Below are 20,465 nucleotides of genomic sequence, written 5' to 3' on the forward strand. Positions count from 1 at the left end.
TACTTGCTCCTGCAACCAAATGCAGAGAGGAACTGCAAGCAAAGAAACCAGAAAAATTGATCATGCCCAACACCAACAAAACTACTTCTGATTGGGATACAGAAGAGCATGATTGTAACTAACATCAGATGCTACTCTAAAACTAGCTACTGCCATCTACTTCTGGCCACAGCGTTAGCGGGATCTGGACACTGAGTGCTACCTGCTTTGATCTACTTTTCCCTTTCAGGCTCTGTGCAAGAAAGGAAAAAGCACAGCAAAGCGACAAGGATGGAACTATACTATTCAAGAGCCACAGTTACGAAGAGGGCCATTGCCATTTTCTACTGAGACATCTTTGGATTAGGTTGATTAGAACAAATTGAGGAAGAAGTATTTACAGGTAAGTGATTCCATTTGGGTGCTGAAGCCAGAGCACCACAGCAATGCGTAACCCAACAGCTCTTTGTCAACTGTGCAACAGGAATAGATGTTTTCTACAAAGGCGAGAGGAAGGATGAGTCCCCGTGACTGCCGGCTCTCACCCACCCCACAGCTCAGGATGCCTCGCACTGGAGGCAGTGGAGGGGTTAAGCTGCTCTGCCCTTCAAATCGTGATTACCTGGCTGTGAGAAAAACCGGGAGCGCCGCCAGTCATTCCGCACCCTGAGCGGAACTGTGACCCCGCGGGGCGGCTCTGCAGGAACGGCACAGGGTCAGAACAAGAAACTGTGGTCAACAGGTGAGGATGGGCCATCAGACCCATCAGCAGGGTTCTTACTGCAATAGCTTTGTAAAAAGCGGCCCAACACTGCTAGCTCTTGAAGGACTTGTAGATCTCATGGAGAACACAGATTTGAATGCTACTTTTGCAATATAGTCCCTAACCCTATATCTTACAGAGAACAGCTCGGGTTGGAAGGGACCTTAAAGATCATCTAGTTCCAAGCCCCAGTATGAGTTCTAGCAATAGTGCTAATTCACTCTTACATTCGTTTCTATTGGAGATGCACATTTTAAAGGATTGTGGAACCTTATTTGTAATATACGTGCTGTGAACACTAGAGAGCAGCCAAGTGTTTCAGCATCACTCAGAACATGCCAGGGAGACCTATGCTCTGCTATCCAGTATTTGAACTGATTTGTGCTTGAAACTAAACAGTATTACTTTCAGTTATTCCTATCCTGAAAACACTCTGATAATCATTACATTACTTACACATACACAAACAAGACAGCTTCAGATAATTACTCCCTTCCTCTTTCACGATCCCCACATATATGCATCTCTAAAATCAAGATGAAATAAAACAACTAAACATTACCAATCTCAAGCAAAACTTTGTCAGGAAGGCAAAAGAAAAAGTTCTGCTTTGCAGGAACTTGTGATCTGCACAGGTCAAAGATGTGGCCAGATACAAGCATTGTTTATCTATAAACACGAGCTACAGCTGAGTGCAGAATTAATCTCCAGGAATTTTTGTTGTGAGATAAAACCAATCACTAAGCCATTTTCATCTGTGAGCAGCAGTACTAGTAAAATATAATAGTCATGGCCATAACACTGCATCCTAACAATTGCTAAGCTTGACAAGTGCAAGTTAGTGCCTATCCTGTTCCCCCTCCTCCATGTCACAATCCTGCTGTTGCATTTAAAGGGAACAGCAAGAAGAGTCCTTTGCATCACAGAAGTCAGACTTCTATCAGTCAGATGAAAGTAGAAATAAAATATTTTATCTCTTGAAATCTCCAGTTCAATAATTAGGCATTTCCCCCTGAACACAACACACACATCTAGTTATGTTCAGCCGAGTTCTTTGCAGCTTCCAACCTTTCTTTTTGCTCACCTTGCAGATCAGAATTATGCAGAGTGACCTGGCTGGTCTCTGGCAATTTCTTCAAAAATGGCAATACTACACTCCCTTCTTGTTCTAGGGCATTCGGTTTCATTACCTGTTCAGACATTTTGGAACAGAAAACTGCATTAAAAAATCAGCAGATACAATCAAAGGTTAACTTAAAACCCTTTCCATTTATTTTCTGAAACAACATTATTAAAGATCATTAAGCTTCTGTCTCCAGAATTACAACGTAGACTTGCAGTATTAAGTTCTGGAAAATAACCATTAGTTCAGTATTCACACTATCCTGCACACGAAAGCTCATTCTAACCCAGGACCAACAACTAGTGTTATCAGTATGGTCACAGCCATTCTTTAATGCTGTGCTTATTCAACACTTTAAGAAGACTATGCAGCAAGCCCCACTGCTTACACCTTCTTAATGCCTTGCTCTCCCAACAGTGGAGGCACTGGGCTTTGCAGGCTAAGCATCCAGTTTCTAGGTTCCTCCAGAAGGAGGGACTCTTGATGATCACTGGATTTGGCACAGAGATCAACCTTCAGCATCGTTTCTTGACATATTTTGAAGGAACTCCTGATGTAACATTACACAGAGAGGAAATATCAACCAGCTATTTGCACAATACACATTTCTTTGTGAGGTCCACCTTTGTTTCCTTTTCCACTCCCTTTCTTGCTGTACATACCTCCTGCATAGCAGGGAGCGCTGCCTTCTTCTGCTTCTCCACTTCAGGTTTCTTCACATCTTTCTCACATGGAGCAGTTTCCTCAGGAGGGACAGGACTAGGAGAAAAGTCTAAGCTCTTCACAACAGGGCTGGCACAAACTACAGTTGACTTGAATTGCTTTTGTTCTGAACCTACTCCACATATACAAAAGAATGTCATTAGGGTACAATATTTTTTCAAATAAAATACTGACTTATTTCTTACAGTCCAGTTTCTTACTGAGCATATTTTGAGCCCATAAACTGGTTAGGTATATACATACACTTTAAATCTCTTTTCTGCAACACAAGTAAAGTGAATCTCTCAGGGAACACAAAACTTTAAGGATGAAATACACCTGACAGAAAGTAGATGCTGACACTTCACTTGGTCACCACCGTGGGACATCTGTCATGGTCAACAAAAGCACAGAGGCACTTCATGGGGGGAAGGACCACTCTATTATATCAGGTACTTCTCATTCTCTGAAATGAGCTGCAGCCTACAACATGCCTGCTGAGGTACAGATCTCTGTGCTGCACATTCCAAAGCTGTGTGATGAAGCCTTCTCTAACATGCTATCCAGTTACGCACATTGCCTACTCTACAAGATCACACAGCTTGGACGGCATCTACCCCTGCAAAGCAGACACCATGAAAATCCACCCTTTTACTATTTTAGCTTTTACATTCTCTCAGTTTTCTTAGTCAGTTTCCTTTGCTATCAGTGCTTAACATTTAGTGTTGCTCACAGGTGTGGAGCCCGACAAAATGCGGCTTTGTGATTTGTAGACAAACATCCCCAGCTTCTCACCACTGACTGTTGAGAAGAAAATTGGCTGGTTCAATGCTAGACTGCAGCTTCTGTGTGACTTACCAGGTGGAATTCCAGATTGTTAAGCTCTGTGCTGCTATGCAATGATTTTCCTACCTGAAAGGCTGGTCTGTTTCTATTTATGAGACCAAGTATTTAAGTCAGCTGACATTGCTAACAGCCAGTGTGCATCACAGCTGTCAAGAAAAGGCTGGATGTGCTTCTGATCTTGGGGTGATGGTACCCATTGATGCTTGAGAGCAAAGATCTCATTAGGTCACATTTATCCTCAGAAATCAGATCAGTGTATTTACGTGCCAATTACAGGAAGAGATTTCCTTTAAACACCTATTTCAAACAGTACTTTTAGCTTACCCACATCAAGCTGAACTTTGATAGATCCATTTAAAAAAAATGGACAAAAAAAAGTTCATGATTTCAGTATGATAAAACTCGTATTTTGAGACTTTGAGTAATGCTTCAGAAACACCCTCATGAGCAGCTTTGCATTTTATGAGCAAATTAATCTCCCCACATGAGGGAGGCACTTCCCTGGATGGGCAATCAGCCTGGGGCAGCAGCCATCCACCCACCTGGGGACAGCTCTGCTGGGCTCCTGTGTCCCACTGCTCCAGGGCTGCCTTCTGCCTGCTGGCTGGTGGCCGGATCCGCTTCCCCCAGCAAGGTCTGTGGAGGAGTGAGGCAGTCAGTACAGTGGAAATGGAAAGATGTATGACAGAAGGTCAGGTGCTTGCTGCTGCTCTGTAACCTGACGGGCTGTTTAGAGCTCATAGGGAAGCAGCATGCAGAATGAGCTCGTGAGCAGCTCTGCTGCTCTGGCACCAAGTCACTGGGCCTTAATCTCCTCTTTTGAAAGTTCAGCAGCAGCCATTATGCAGTTGCTTTAGAACAGCTCATAACAGCTTTTAGAATTGTAGGATATCTCAAATTGTGTTAGTTGGAGATAAGCATACATTTCACCCCCAGTTTTCTCTTTCAGAATAACACCAAAATGTATGCATCATTAAAAAAACTGCGCAGAGGAGGGCTTTAAAAGTGTCAACGGAATTAAATACTTCCCTTATTTCATGGTTGTCTAAACAATCTGTTATCTGAAGGGAAAAGCCAGAGTTGGTATTGAAGGTAATGAAATACTTGAAAAGTTATTGAAAGAGTGCTGAAAAATACGGTGAGACCATATCAAGCCCATAATCCAAATTGCTGTGAAAAGGCAGCTTCCTGCCCCAGCACAGCCTGCTGCATTGCTAACCACATCAGCAACACACCAGCAACATTCCAGCTGATTGATTTAGCAGCTTCCACTTCACATCCCATTTCCCAGTAGGCAAATGAAGAAACACTGCAGCAAATCGATCAGCGGCTGATCTAACACAGAGAGAAAATGGCGCATTCAAAGAGAAAGGAAAAAAAGCAGATTACTTTTCAGAATGAAAAGCAACCATATCAGAGCTGGCCTATCGTAGATGCCCTTTCCTGTCCCTGTCTCTCATTTATCAACAGCTGCAAGAATGGAGTGATGAAATTTGCTCCTTTCTGGGGGCAAGATTCACACCTCTACCTTCTGCATGGATCTGTTCTGCATCCCCAGAGACAACTGTGAGTCTACAGCCCTCAGCCACTCACACTCACACCCTCACACCCTATAGGCTGTCCTAGCTGTGTCACCAGGAACATCTGGTCAGTATGCCAGTGCCCATGGATACACGCCGGCTTTGGAGAGCTTTGCCGTCAGCAGCAGGAGCAAATCCCTGTTGCCTTTCTCCTCTTTCTCCTCTTGGGGAAGTGTACAAGAGGCGGGGAATGGTCTGGGAAACCACTCTGTGAGCAAGGTCTCAGTGCAGGGCTGTGGGTAGGGAAGTGAGCAGAGCAAGCCCACAGGCAATCAGCAGCTGGGAACAGCAGGAGCAGCCAGGGGCTGAGCCCTCACCTTGCAGCAGGACAGACGCCAATGGCAGCTTTGAGCATCCCAAGTGGCAGCACATCCCCACCTGTGCTCACTGGGGAGGGCTGCCCCAAGCACTGCCTGCTGCCTTCCTGTACACCTAAGGCTTACGCTCCAGGCAAGGCAGAGGTGGCAAATCCAGGCAAACACAGCAGGTTTGCCCTGTGCCATTCTATTGCTCTCTTCTTCCGCATAACACATCTGGGCCTTCCCCAGCTCACCTTTTCCCTCCAACCTTGCCCAAAACAGATATAAGTATTAATTTCTCCTCTAGAACGACCAGGCAGCGTTACAAATTAACATTTCCATCCTTGGAGGCTTTCAAAGCTTCAGTGAATAGTAACTCGGTCTGCTCCCACACCTCTCTCTGCTTTAAGCAGAGGACTCCATTAGAGACCTGCAATCTGAGTTATTCTGTGGTGCTACAACCTCTTAAAACTAAATAGCTGACATTGAAAACTCAGTGTTTGCCCTCAACAAAGCACATTTTAACTGGAAATTCAAAAGGCACCTACCCATCAATCCTCTTTATTCACTGCCCTAAAGCATAAATCTTCCAACTGTTGCATGTTTCAACCATTAATCTTCAGATTATTATTATTTTTGTTAAAGCAACAGAACTCACGCTCCCCTCTCAAAAAGCAGCTGCTCAAACTGCAAATTTAAGAGGTTGAGCAAATGCATTGAGCTGATGCAACCTTCTCCAGTTCTAGGGTTCTCTTGAAAACCTACACATGGTGCTATGTGCTGCTGCTGTCCTGCATAAGTGAAAGTACAAATAAATCTACCTACAATGTTAATATCCAGTACGAAGGTTGAGTAGGGTATAGGTACAGATGTTATTTATGGAAAAGAGAAGTTTAAAAAAAGAAAAAAAGAAAAGAACTATTACTTGCTGCAGGAAAAATGAATTTGAAAATGACACGCTGCTGCAGAACCCCTGCTCCTGCTCATGAGACTTGTCTCTTCTTCCCTCCACTGAGAAATTGTATGTTAGCAACATAAAGCTAAAAATATAAAACTGATTAGTAAGTAATTTACAAAAAAAATTAAATGAACATCACTGGGGAATGCTCATTCCCAGTATATCTAATTCTATTTAAAATTCCACGTGATGCAATATTTTCTTTTATCCACAGGTATATGATACTTCTAAAAACGTTTTACCGCAGATTATCACTTGCATTTCATAAGTATTTTGTAGTCAAAGTATGATATTATCACTGAATATGGAAAAAACATTAAACATTTTAATAGCAGCTGCAAAGTCTGTGTTTTGACATGGCCACTGAAATCTCACAGATCTCACACTTGAGGACAAAGGACCTACACAGACTGTATGCACCACAGGTATTTGTGTGGGAAGAGGCATCACTTACTCTGCTACATGTACCTCAGAGGGAAGCTCCTACGCCGTGTTACCAAACGCCTGCTTGGTGTGACAATAAATCAGTTCAGCTCATGGCAGAAAGGACTTCTATCCCACGAACAGGCATTTCTTTAATTATGACCGCACAAGCCAAAAACAGCCACAATGCTTATTGCTGCATCAGATCATCATTAAACCCTAAAAATGCTCTAACTAGGAACTCCCAAAACACTGAACTTCACAACTTCTACAAGAATTCAAACTCCAAATGAAGTTACAGTAGAACTTTATTAAACCTCATTGTAAATTAAACCAAAATGTAGGTCAGTTAACACTACTTGTACACAAGATCACATAAAATGTTAATACTGTATTTTGTATGAAAACGTGACAAAGCAAGCTGTCTAGAACCAGCAAGAACACAGAGAAATATGGAAGAATCAGGTTAGAACTGAGGTTTGAGTTCTGTAAAACCATTCAGGGATGTAATTGGTTGCAGTATCAATAGCCACATGTACAAATTACCCAATACATCTTTTAAACTTCTTCAATGGAAACTGTATACATAGCATTATTTTCCATGTTCTACTGTAAGATTTTAAAATGCCATACCATGGTTTTCTAATCAGAGCCAGCATTTTGTCTTCTGAATGGTAACACTAACATGACCGCGGGCTGCCACAGCCAAGTGCTGTGTGTGCCATGTCCATGCAGTACTACCGCCAGAACACTGCTCTGACATGCTAAATCATCTGCCTCTTTTACTGGCAGCTATATAATGCTATAATCAGATCAGCTCTTACAGCCAAAGACAGGGTGGATCAGTAATTGACAGAGAAGACTTCAAAGTGTTGAAAGAAACAGCGTTAAGTATTCCTACTAGAGTTATTTGTTCTAGTTATTATCGCTCAGTTGGGACGTAAAATAATCTCCCATCACTGACAGACACTGAAAATTGGATGGGGGCCTGGAGGATGGGAGGTATGGATATTAAATTCATAACCACATCTCAAGCAGAGTTCTGTTCTACCTACTTCAAAGTTTCATTGCTCCTATATCTCACCCTAACTATTCAGGTAACCCAGCCCTCCTTACATCTTCCTGTACATGGCTCAAGGAAAAGCTGTCAATCTGGAACATATCTACTTACTCTGCAAGTGTTTCTTGTAATGAATCAAAGAACAAAGACTTGTCTTACCAGATCTGTACAAATCAAGATTTCAGTCCTGTTCTCTTGTAGTTTGGCCAACAATCCCCAACCACAAGAAAGCTTATACTTTAATCTCAGTTCAACCAGTGGATTTTTGAAGATGAAGGAGAGTGTTACTGGGATATAGAAAAAAGTTTCTTCTTGTGCCAAGTAAGCAGTGAGTAGAAATGGACATGTTTAAACCAGCTAACTAAAAATTAAAAGAAAGCCTCAATCTCCCCCCACCCGACCCTGATTGTTTTAAAGTTGCTGTCTACATTTATTTTCTTTGTGGTTGATCAGAGCAAAGCTATAATTAGAACTATAGCAAGCCAGTCATTTCTAAATTGTTATTCAAAGTTTGGTTAAAGTAAAGTGATGTAACTCTGACAAATTATTCCCTCTATACTAAAATCTGCATGAATATTGTTTTAAAACAAAACATTTATTTTGCCAACTTCTAATTCAAAGAGTAAGAGAATACAATTTCTCAGTATTTGTAATGTGTGTAACTGCTATGTATATCAGAAAGAAAACAGAACCTAATGGCTGACAGATAGGACCAGGTTCTGGAGATGATTTTCACACTGTTGCTGGCACTATCAATGCCTGACCAGAGAATTCTGAGCATTTCAATTTTGGGGTCCTTGCCCCAGTTTTTGCAACTGTAAAAGGGAGCTGTGTTTTTTCTGCCACCTCTCTTAGCTGCACATTGCTCCGCAAATACTAGTGGGATATTTTCATTCTGCTGATAGGCCAAATTTACCTTTCCATGCAAAGTCACCCTTCAATCAGAGACAAAATATGACAAGCTACTTTGAATCAGGGCAAGTCTGCTGTAAAATTCAAAAGAATCTAAGAACCCTAAACATATAATACAGACACAAGCAGTTTCTTGAAAATATTCTTCTTTACCATTCATCCTACCTGCTGCACCTTTTGCATCCCAATCCATAATGAATTCAGACAGGAGTTTCCTCTATTTCCTACTCAGTCTCTGAACACCAGTCATTACAGGGTTCACATACATGTGAGGGTGCTTCTTTGTCAGAAGCACAACCTCCACTGAGGTATTACCCTTACAAAAAGACTCCTATGTCTTTCTACTCCCCAAACTCCTAAATCATACTGGCATTTCAAGAGGTACAACTCAACTAAACTTTTTTTCCAAAATTCAGGCCAAGAGAGCTGTTGAAGTACAGCTGCACAGCATCTACCCATATTGCAGACAGTGCCTGAGGCCAGCCGAACAGATTTAGAGCGGGGCTATGGAGCTTCAAAGGGAAGGCTGCCAGGCAGAGAGAAGACAGGAACAGCCACTCTGACAACTGAACTGAAACAGCAGGGGAGCAGCCAGCAGAGGGATGGAGGAGGAAGGGGCATGCAAGGAACAGGAAGAGAATCAGATGAGGAGGACAGGAGGGACAAAGGTAACACGTGTATGAAAAGGAATATATGTTCTCACAACAGAGAGAAGAGGAGGAAACTGAACAAATAAAATACAAAAAAAGAAAACAAATCCAGAGCAACTGGAGGGAAAAAGAAACACCCTACCCTAGAAACAGCATCTCCTAGCAGACAGAGGAACAGCCTGATTCTTACTCCAGGCTTGGGAAGGATATAACTAACAATTCTCTATAACAATCAAGAAAAGCGTAGAAATAACCACAATGAAAGTGAGCTTAGAAAAGTCTTTGAAAACATGCATTGAAAATACTGCATCTATTTGTAAATTTTCTTCTCAATGGAAAATACATTAGTTGCTTCTTTCATTTTAGCTAGCTCTGCTTTTTCATCTTGGCTGTTTCTTATCCCTGCTCACGTCTTCTCCTCTCCTCAAAATACAGTAGGGGTTAGCATCAGACAGAAATTCTGTAAGTGGGTCAAACTAAGCATATGCTTGATCAGCCCGCTACAGAGAAAAACTATTCTTTTGAAAAATGCCACACTATTACCTTCTCACAGAAGGACAGAGTGGCCAACTGAGCTGCTGTTTCATGTGACAGTAGCAACATTACCATTAGCTAGAAGAGTCTTAACTTCAGCCTTGCCCTGGTTTCCCCAGCTGGCAGAGATGCAGTGGCAGCTTCATAGGTTTTCCTACTTCCAAGGTGTTTTACAAGGAGTGGGACAAGCCCAAATGGCTCTTTTCTTTCCACACGTGGATTCTCAGCCTTCTTAAGAGGAGCTGTATCTTCAAAAATGCATTTAATGCTCTGAACTCTGCCTGACTAGGCTGACATCACTGTACAAAGTTGTTCAGAAATCAAGGGAAAACAGGAAGGTGGCTGAATGAAGTGACCTCACAGTAGCAGCTCAATTTCAGCAGGTAAGGCCCCAGACTGATCCTATCTGTATCGAGCTGCCTGGCAGCACTGGCCTGCGTACCAACACATGGTGATGAAGCCAAGTGTAAGCACCATACCCCAACTCTGTAACTTGGTACCTAAGCCCTTCGTAGCCATTAACTAGAACACTTCTGTGTAAATTACTAAATTACTGCCTGGAAAATTAAAACTAAGGATCTAGGTAAAGAGAAATAAGTTGCCAGATGAAACAAAACTGTAAATCTCACCTCACACTAGCAAATTCCCTTCCAGCCATAGGCAGGTCCCCCTCTCTCTTCCCTCATGATACCCAGGACATTCCATTTGTTTTTCCCCACTGTAAGTTCCCTCAAAGCAGCCTCTTCACCTTACTTTGCTCTTACTGTGCTTGACACGCACATCTTTCTTTGAGGCTGATGCACTTGGAGTAATTATTACAATTTGCACTAGTCAGTCATGTTACTGACCAGATCATGAAGCTAATGATATGAAATCTCTTCTAAGAACAGAGAAGTTGCACTATTTGTGTGCACGTTCCTTCTCTCTAGATGACTTTATCATGAGTTTATCTGCCACAACTATGCTGGTCTGGAAATAGTAAAAAAAAAGAAATAGTAATATTTTATTCAGCTACTATTCTGATTACCATCATGCTTTTAATCTAGAGCAAGCTGAGGACTCTTTCCATCCTCCAACCATTCCCATTACTAGCTCTCCCAGATCAGATGTAATGCCTACTTGGCTTCACTGTTAGACCCAATTTATTCTGAAACTAGTTTCAGCTCTGCCACCCATCTGCTTTCCTGCAAACCGTTAACTCTTGACTCTACAGCAGTTCCCCCTGACAGGATCAAGTCTGTGCTCAAGACACATTCCAGTGTACATGTGTGCTGGACAGCCTGTGGCCAAAGACTGTCATGAAGCAGGGAAGTAAGGTAAGATGTACAACATTTGACGTGAATGAACCATCACTTCCCGCCCACTCCCTATTATCCACCTGGACGATATTTGAAAGGAACCTAGATAAAAGCAAAAATTATCATACTCCAACTCTCACCACATCTCTGATTCTCTTTGTAGTTATACAAAAAAGGAATGTTAAAATTCCCATTCCTGACACTTGTTTGCAATCCTTTAACATGCATTATTAATAGTCCAGTCCTTATTTTTGTTTTGTTTTGTTTTTAACCATCTACTTTTATTACAGTCTGTGGCCTCTAGATTTCTGTTGTGATATGCTCCAGTTTTTTTTTTTTTCTTTTTTTTCTGCATTCCTCTCTGGGGAAGGGGAGAGAAAAATGAAAAGGTAAAATTAATTTGCTTCTCTGATGAAGCAGTTAAGAAGCACATTGGTCCTTCGAGTATTTCAATAGCTTCTCCCCTTTTTGAATATTTCTGAGAGGAGAACGAATGCTTAAAATTGCCTGCACATTCAAATCCTCATTTGAAAACTGAAAACTGAGACTAATTATAATGGCTCACACAGTCCAATTATGTTGCTGATCTAATCAGCTAACATCAGGAGAAGAGTTGAATAAATGTGCACAATGGCTGGGACACAGAGTCAATTTCTCCCTGGCCCAGCATATTTGAAGTATGCTTATCAGTTGCATGCCATCCCAAAAAAAAAGAAATGCTGGCTGCAAAAAGTTTTTGAACCTTCCCTTCCCATTTCTGTACCCACATCCCAAAGGAAGAAACCTTTAATTTACAAAGGATTTTTTTTTCCTGGTCTGGGCACACCCTCTAGAAATAAAACAAACATAACCATTTGGGATTCATTAGTTAGTGATTAAATACATCATGAGACAGAAAATTGGCAAAGAAAGTAAGGCTGGTTTGTTCGTGTTGCTCTTACTGTTGGCTCTCTGTGCACACTCTGAGTGGCAGGCCTCTGTAAACTGAGCTCAACACTTGTGGGGTCCTCCTTCAACTCCATGGGAGGCCTGTCCCCGCTGGCTACTCCGTCAAATTTCAGAGATCTGCTTGGCGATTGAGTAAATATTACTGTTGTACATTCTTTATCCTTCTCTTCAACGCCGTTGAAATTCTCTCCATTCATGCTGACTTTTCCATCTACCTGCAGAATACAGTTAAATAAATACATTGAGGAAATCAGCACTCAGGCTTAGGGAATCAGCAATTCAATACAACATCACCATCATTAACACAGTCTACACCATAATTACAGGACAGAGCCAAGCATACATTTCAACAGGACAAGACAGCAGAAAACTCCAGTCTAGATGGTGTTCCTAAAGAAAACACAGAGCAGAAATTATGGATTTTCCTGGATTTCCCAGTTACCCACATTTTGTTCTCCCAGTAACAAAAAAGTAACCTTAATGCACAAACCCTGGATTTGAAAGAAGAACAATGCTTTAGGTTATATTTAGACCAAAACTCCAGGGTTTCACATTGTGTCATGCAAGAGGCAAGTATGCATTCCAGGCTGACCTACTCTGTAACCTGACAGCCTCACCACAGCATTACTAGATCGTACTTTAGCCACATGAATTTGGAAGGATCAGGAGCAGCAGTGTTCATCTACTTCTTTATCTACTGTTTATAACAGGGAAGCAAGAAACTAACAAATAAAAGTGGGCATTCCACCTTCTCTGTGAGACCATAAAATAAATACCCTCTTTCCCCAAGAAATGACTTTATGCAGTCACTGTGGAAAGGAGGGAGTAGAATCAATTTAACTACTTTTTTCTTAAGCTTAAGCTAAGAAACACCTTGACAGCCCTACATTCTCACTCTTAAACAAGGAAGAAAATACAAAATAAGCATTAGTTTCTTCCTTTGCACTGATTCAGCTTTCTCTTAGGAGAGAATTACATTTTAAATGATGCTTTGGTAATGCTTCAACAGTTCCTTCCACTTGGCAAGCTGTCTGTAGAAATGCAGCCATACACAGTTACAGTAAGAGATCCCAGCTGGAATCCACAGAGGAATCAGAAGAGCACCATCTATGAGTACACCCCATTGCTCCTGCTTAACTGCAGCAAGAGATGCTTACAGGCCTGTCAGCAGGGCTCAGTTTTAGGTAGATTTGGAGAAGGATTTTGCAACTCTGTGCACAGAGATCCTTCCATGCAAGAGGATCACCACAAGAGACATGAAGATGGTAGAGTAAATGTAGACAAATTGTTCCCTGCTACTGACTGGACTTTGGGGGAGTAACAGCACAGACCAGTGATTTCTTTAAGAAGCTATACGAGACACATATGGTAATGAGTTCTTTCAAATTTCTACACAGGTGCCACACAAATGAAAAGCAAGTAAAAACAAGCTCTAAGGCACATCTTTCTTTGGAAACTGTTTATTTCACTGTTATGGAAAACTGATGCAAGAAGCGTCAAAATCACCTTATCAAACTGAAACGCAGTTTAAGAAAAGTTCTTCCCAGCTCATCCTCTCTGTCCCACTCCTTAGCTCCCTATTCATTTAATTTTGGTACTTTACTGGAGTAAACTCAGTATATGCAATCAGTGCTGTGCTAAGGACAAACTACTCCTGCTGACTTCTTGTATGCATGTATCCAGAGAATCATTCTTCCTCTCAGGATGATTAACCCAGAGGCCATTCCCAAGGCTCGGGGCATCCTCAGAAGTTCAGGGAGGTGAAGGTAATCAGCACCTCACACCACTGGTCCCCATACTGGGGAGAAACAGCTCCGCAAGCACTTTACCATTACTGACTGCTTTTCAAGTGAAAAGTTCCCTTCCTTTCCTCACTGCCATCACTCCCCTCTGCACGAGTTTAAGGGTTTATTTCCAAATGCAAGTGTGGGCAGACGCTGATCCCCAAGTCTTCTGGGACTGTGTGCTGGATTATCTACTAGAGAGACAGGTCATGAAAAACCTCAGAAATATAAAAGCCAGAAAAACACTGGCAGGGCACACCATCCATTTTAATGTCTCTGTTTAGACTAAGACATTTCTCTATTTATATTAGAGAGGAAAACCAAATGTTTGAATGATCAGGACAGATGCCCTCGCTTCAAAGTTAAACAAACACACTCCTCTCCTTCTGATCTGGAGCAAGTCAATACATTGTCACTGGAGCCAAGAATCACTGAAGACTGGTGTTCGAGTGCAAAATAATGCAATAGCTACATAGTCTAGGGAGTCATTCTAACTAAGTCACATTCTTTGACATCAAGCAAACAAGATCTAGACAGATTTTTAGTGGGGGCTAGGGTGAAGGAGCATTCACGTGTTAGTTTCTCCCTGTATATGTGAACTATATATAGACTAATGTAATGTCCAAATCCCACGAGAGATCACAGAAAAAAAAAACAAAACTACACACAAAAAAACTTGACTGGGTACTAAAATGTATACTGTAGGAGAAGACCAGACAAGGTTGAAGAAAAATAGGAATTGTCAGTTTCACATTTCATTGAAAAAAACATTGTGTGGGAGGTGATTTCACAAGAGCTGGGACTGATTTCAAGCACTTACGAACATCACAACGTGCTTCTTCACCATCTGTATGAAGCTAACTTTTTGTAAGGGTAAGCAACCTGAATACACACAGTAGCAATGCTACTGGGACATCAGCAGGGCTGCAGGGACCACAATCAAAGTAGCAGATCGCCACGGCAGAGACAAGGGAACAGACGTATGTAGGTTTGGGACACTCTTGCCAGTAAGTTTCACACTGCCAATTGCAGAGGCTGCCATGAGACTTGGGGAAGCCTCAGTTTTTGTACAGGCACTGTTAGAAGCAGATTTCTTCAAACTTAGCTTATCCCAGCCTGTTCTAACACATCCTGGGTCTTCATTTTCTCCACTGTTTCAGCATCCTACTTTCATTCTCTGCATCTCCCTTCCTTGTTTAAAAACAAAAAAAGCATGATAACATACTCTTTCCTAACCTGTTCCACACAAAATGCCCCTTCTTCGTTCTGTCCTCTGAAGAAATTTAGCCTGATGAAAATGACCACTGCAAATATTCTTATCTGAATGGTCAAGTTGCTAAGAAGGTTGGTAACCAAGAAAAGACCATTAAGTTGAAAAGGACAAGGCATGCAGCTGAATTTTTTAACGTCAGTATAATTGTAATTTTTTTTTTTTTTTAACTTAAATTGCATTAATCATTTACAGGTTGTGATTATTTAATCAGGATCTCTTTGCTACCTAACTTACTTACAGGAGTGTGATGTATCCTACCTTAAAGTTCTTTAAAACTTCCTGTGTATTTTTGGGTTGAGAGTAAGGCTTGGGTGTCAGCATAGGCACAGCCTTGGAGACAACACTTTTGCTGGGAGATGTGCGGCCTGTCGAAGCACTGGGCTCTAGATCAGTGGTGGGAACAATGGTTGCTTCAATGGTGGCAGTGAATTTTGGAGCAGGCAGCGATTGTTGCCTTAAGTATCTCAGAGGATTTGGGTCTTTCAGTGGGGAATCTGGCTCCACTGAATGGCTTCTTTCCAGGATTTTTGGCATCTGCAAACGCTCAAGGACAGCTTCACTAATGGTGAATCTCTCGATGTACTGCTGGAGAATGCTCTCAGCCTCCTCCTGGGTCTTTGCGTTCTTGTACGCCTCATGAAGCTCCCGTTCTCTTCTCTCTCTGCACAGGAGATACACAAGAGAGATCATCACATTAAAATTCACACTACAAATCATTCCTACTTCCTCGGCTCCATCATTATCCTTCTCCTTCCCTTACTCCAGCCCTGCAGGCATGGCTGTTCACAACCACCTATCCCCTATGAAGCATACAGCATTTTCAGACATGCCTCTGCACTTCAGTAAGAAAACATACTTCTCTTCCACAATTTCTCGGTAGGTTTTGATGCTTTTTCTGCGCTCATTTGTTCCCTCTCCAGACAACAATCTTTCCATTTTCTTTCTCTCAGCTTCTTTTTTAATTAAATCCTGGGAAGCACTCCTTCGACGACTCTTCCACCTAGCCAAGTCCTGTGAGAGAAAGAAGGCAGCTGAATGCAGAATTGCAAATAGCTAAAAACCAGCCTTAAAGAATCAATGAATCCAGCCAGCCAAGCTTTGTAATGCTTGCATCTGCCTGTGGACCAGGCTCTGGTGTTTGCTTTAAAGAGAAACGGTGATCATACCATAAAATGAAAATGTTACTTGTATCTTCCTTACGAGCGTCCCCCAGTTATTTTGGGCCCAGATCTCAGCAACACTATGGACTAAAGTGGCTCACACCTGGTAGACTTGTGATATGACAGAGAAACAAGACTATCATTTGCACACAGCAATACAGAATTATTGTTGAATAAACAATACGTTCTTGTTGAAGTACTAATCATATTCTACTTGGAAGCCACCTGTCCAAAAATGCCAAAAAGACCCAGTGACTCTAGTTCCTTATCATTCCTGCAAAATCAGCCCGACTCTAAAACTAAAAAATACAGAGGAGGCATCTCATGTGGGACACACCTATGTCCTGCATCCTGCTTGGGTTATGAATGCACAAGCAATACATACAGAAAAAGAATTTGTTTCATAATAAAACAAGCGAAGAAGTGTTTCTAAGCTGTAAAATTTCTCAATAATCAACTAGAAAAGGAACAGAATTTTACAGTAAAAATTAACCTCCACAGCAGTTTTGCAAAGAAAAATAACCTCATAGGAAACCATGGGGGCACATTTGCAATTAACTTTACAACATCAGGAGATTAGTATACAGATTATATTTCATGCACTGTAACAAATTCTGGTTTTAATAAAAAACAGAGATTCTGTACACATACTCAATTCAAAGGTTATTTCATTAATTACATGGTTTTCCAAATATTTTAATTGCATTTCTATTGGTAAACAGCAGAAGGTACTGCAAGAATAACTTATTTTATTAAAACCAGGAACAAACCTTGTCACTTTTAATTTAGCTTAAAGCCACAAATTATTGGCATTACACTCAAGGGAGTGCTCATTAAAGTATTTCTTCACGTGACCTACATATATCAGTTCATAAACCCCTTCATGAAACGTGGTCCTTTCCTCTTCCTCAGTTACTAATAATTCTCATTGAAGTACAAAAGCACTTCTTTATTCAGCTACTCCCACTATTGCTTACTGTTTGGAAATTAGTTTTTCATTAGCAAATGTCATAATATAAGCCTTTCTCTCTCTGCAATTAAATAGAAGACAGGTTTATATTTTTCAGCTCTTATTCATTAGAAAAACAACGGAAATAGAAAAAGCTATGAAACTGTTAATTGTTGGCAAATTTACAGCATGAGCACGTGAAGAATATGAGACCATGAATGTAGTGTCATCTCTACAAAACCCTCGGAATGCCAAGGACATTCCACTGCTGGAATATTTAGTAGCTCTTCAGAACTTTTAGTTTGCTGTGTAAGGTGCTAAGGGCCTGGAAAAGTTGTGCACTTTAGCTCAGAGGATTTTCCATTCAATAGCGAAGAGTTCTCAAACCTCTTGAATTCCTCTGGGCTCATTCTTATCTCTGCTGGGAAATTATGGCTTCCCACACATACAGACCACTCAGCTGAAATCCTTCATTGTTCTACTAAAAGTTTTTTATTAGTTGTATATACTGTTCTTTTTTGGGGCTTTGCCTTGAATTTTCTATAAAAACCTGTTTCATAGCAGCTGTCCTCACAACTGGAAATTACTGTACTAGCTGTTTGAAGAGATTTAAAAGAAGAAAAACAACTCCAATATTCCTCATTTAAAATCAGTCTTTAGGAACTAACAGGATTGATGCTGAAGCTCTGATACTAATTTGCCTGCAAATTGTGAACAATGTTTTTCTAATGCTTTCAGTTTACTGAAGATAATGCAAAATTGCCACGACAACTTAAAAATGCTTAGAATAAAGACAGTTTGGAAAGGGCTTGCAATGCAAGCAAGGTGTATCTAACTTAAAGGGGAATGTGTTTGCTTGAATAAGATGGAAAATCTTTCTGTAACCAAATCTATTGAAGCCAAGTCCAACCTATATATTTATCACTTTGACACTTCAGGAATTTTCTACTTAGAAAAATTTGAGAAGTTACCAAGTGGGAGTGTTCTGCTTTCATTTTCATGCAATCAGATTTTAGATTTTAATTACATTTTCTTAAAAAGCAAAAGAGCTGGTTCATCTGTGTGTCCTGTAAAGTACAACAAAATAGGAACTTCTATGCTTTTCTCAACAAAGCACTGAAAAAAATGAAGAAAAAGAGTTCTGATTGAGAGAGCAACCATAGATATAGCAAGCCTTGCTTTTTTGCCCAGCTGGCTGGCCCTAATGCCAGCATTGCAGACACTGTGGTACACTCACATCTTGCCACCTGGTCTCGTCCTCCTTCAGCTGGTTGTGTATATTCTGCAGCTTTTCATGGCGAGCTTTGCTGTGAGGCTGAGCCATGGCTTCTTCCTCACTTCTCATGTCAAACATGCTCACGCTCCTAAACAAAGAGGGAATAATAAGAAGCACAGTGTTATTTATAATCTTATACTTTTTCAGCTTTGTAAGAGCAAAAGCCACATGAGGGTGCTGCAGCAGGATCAGACACCTGCACTGTTACGGAGCTCCCAGTGCAGCAATCCCTGAGAAAGATCAATTAGCACCCATACAACTTCCACGCAGTACTTCAGGCACTGTACTCCTCAATTTTCTCTTGTTTTTGTTAGCCAACAGCAACTTTGTCTCTCACTGTGAAGCATTTCTAACCATAAAACTCTGACAGTGGCTTTTGTTAAAATTATCCTATTCAGAGGTGGGTTCAGAATATTTAAGTTTTTGAAGATGTTTCCTATTGGGTTCTCACTGACCCACTGTAACTATATTGCAGACAGAAGCTTCCATTTTACTGTAAAACAAGAGAGGCTTGAGAAGTACATCATGGGTAGTGTGGCTGGCTAAATGCTACTGCTACAGGAACCAGGAGAGCCCGCCCAGAGAAGCACATGCAGCGCACACAGCATGTTGCCTCCTCTCCCCTCCCTGCCTCAAAGAAACTCAATGCTATCAGCAGCAACTTGTTCATACGGTTGACCTAACAAAGGGAAAGCTGACTGTACAACAAACAATTGTGTTCGGGACAAAACAGTTTCTTTATACACATGCTATTTTTGTCTCTGACCTTTGGAGAGTTAAAGGAAAAAAAGGTCATGGTTTGATACTATACCATCATTCATATTATTTAAAGATCTTCACATGAAGATAATGTACTTACTAGTTCCCCCCACTACCTATTATTAGTGAGACATGACCTCAGCTGGGCCATTAAAAGCAAAAAGGGGGGAGAAAAAGCCATGCAGTTCCACAGGAGGTGACTTCACAGCAGTTTCCAAATGATTATCTGCAGCTGTAGGTGAGCAAACTAGCAGGAGAAGCACCAAATGAAGAAGAGTTGTAGGCAACTGTGGACACAGTAATTGAAGTGAATACAAACTGAAAGCTGTATATACATGTATTTAGCTGGCATTTATATTCAGGCAAGCAAAGATGTGAACAACTCACTCTTCAGGGGAAATGGAAAGGTCTGGACAGTGGACAGAAAAGGACATGCACAGATCACATCCTGTTAGTGGGCATATGTTCAGAAACACAAGACAGAATACACACCCTATAGCCTTCAAGCACAAAAGGTAAGGTTAGCACACTACCATGCTTCATCCCTTAAAAAGAATGCTGAGGGGGTACACTTCTTTGGGTTTCTCTGTGGGTAATTTAAGAGTTGCATTGCTCAGGGCTGGATTGGAGTACTCTGAAGAAGTAGAACCCAAAGAAACTTCAAATTTTGTTTTGTTTTTAAAACTGAAAGTCTACTAAAGAACATTTAAATTTCAGTTCTGTTTTGCAGACTAGTAAGGTAAATTGGGAGATACATTAACACAACCCATTAGTGGATTTATTCCAGTTTAAGTGCATTTGAAACTCATACTAAGGAAAAACCTTTAGTCTTAAGTATTTGCCACTTTGTGCCTGCCAGGTCTGACTGACTGTATAGATCCCTTCTCGTACCACTCCCCCATATCAAAGAATATTTCATTTGCATAGAGCAGGAGAAAACAGAAGACCTGAAGTGCTGATAACTGCTCCTGCAGAGGGTGTGAGCCCTCTGTCATCTGGGGTGGGAGAATAAAAATAAAAATACTCTCTGCCAGGTGTACTGACATTCCAATGAGAAGCTAATTTTTTGCTTCTCTTTTTCCCCACCTTCACTTGGAGTAAGCAAAAATAACAGAACAAAGACTTTACAGCTATTGGCAGTGCAATACAAAAGGCACCCTGGAAAAGGCTTTAACCTACCCCAGGAATC

General features: G+C 41.2%; 1 protein-coding gene across 12 annotated transcripts in view; it reads right to left on the reverse strand.

Moving 5' to 3' along the window:
* LIMCH1 (LIM and calponin homology domains 1) overlaps positions 1 to 20,465 on the reverse strand; it is a 166,818-nt gene that overhangs the window by 16,256 nt on the left and 130,097 nt on the right. For all 12 annotated transcript variants that reach the window (XM_048941432.1, XM_048941434.1, XM_048941431.1 and 9 more), the window contains 7 exons: positions 18,479 to 18,605; positions 15,989 to 16,143; positions 15,391 to 15,793; positions 12,069 to 12,290; positions 3,956 to 4,049; positions 2,528 to 2,700; positions 1,827 to 1,932 (listed from right to left, as the gene is read on the reverse strand). In XM_048941432.1, coding sequence (XP_048797389.1) covers positions 1,827 to 1,932; positions 2,528 to 2,700; positions 3,956 to 4,049; positions 12,069 to 12,290; positions 15,391 to 15,793; positions 15,989 to 16,143; positions 18,479 to 18,605 — 1,280 coding nt within the window. The remainder of the gene's footprint in view (positions 1 to 1,826; positions 1,933 to 2,527; positions 2,701 to 3,955; positions 4,050 to 12,068; positions 12,291 to 15,390; positions 15,794 to 15,988; positions 16,144 to 18,478; positions 18,606 to 20,465) is intronic.

Source organism: Lagopus muta, chromosome 4 (assembly GCF_023343835.1).
Source record: "Lagopus muta isolate bLagMut1 chromosome 4, bLagMut1 primary, whole genome shotgun sequence".
Taxonomy (NCBI): domain Eukaryota; kingdom Metazoa; phylum Chordata; class Aves; order Galliformes; family Phasianidae; genus Lagopus; species Lagopus muta.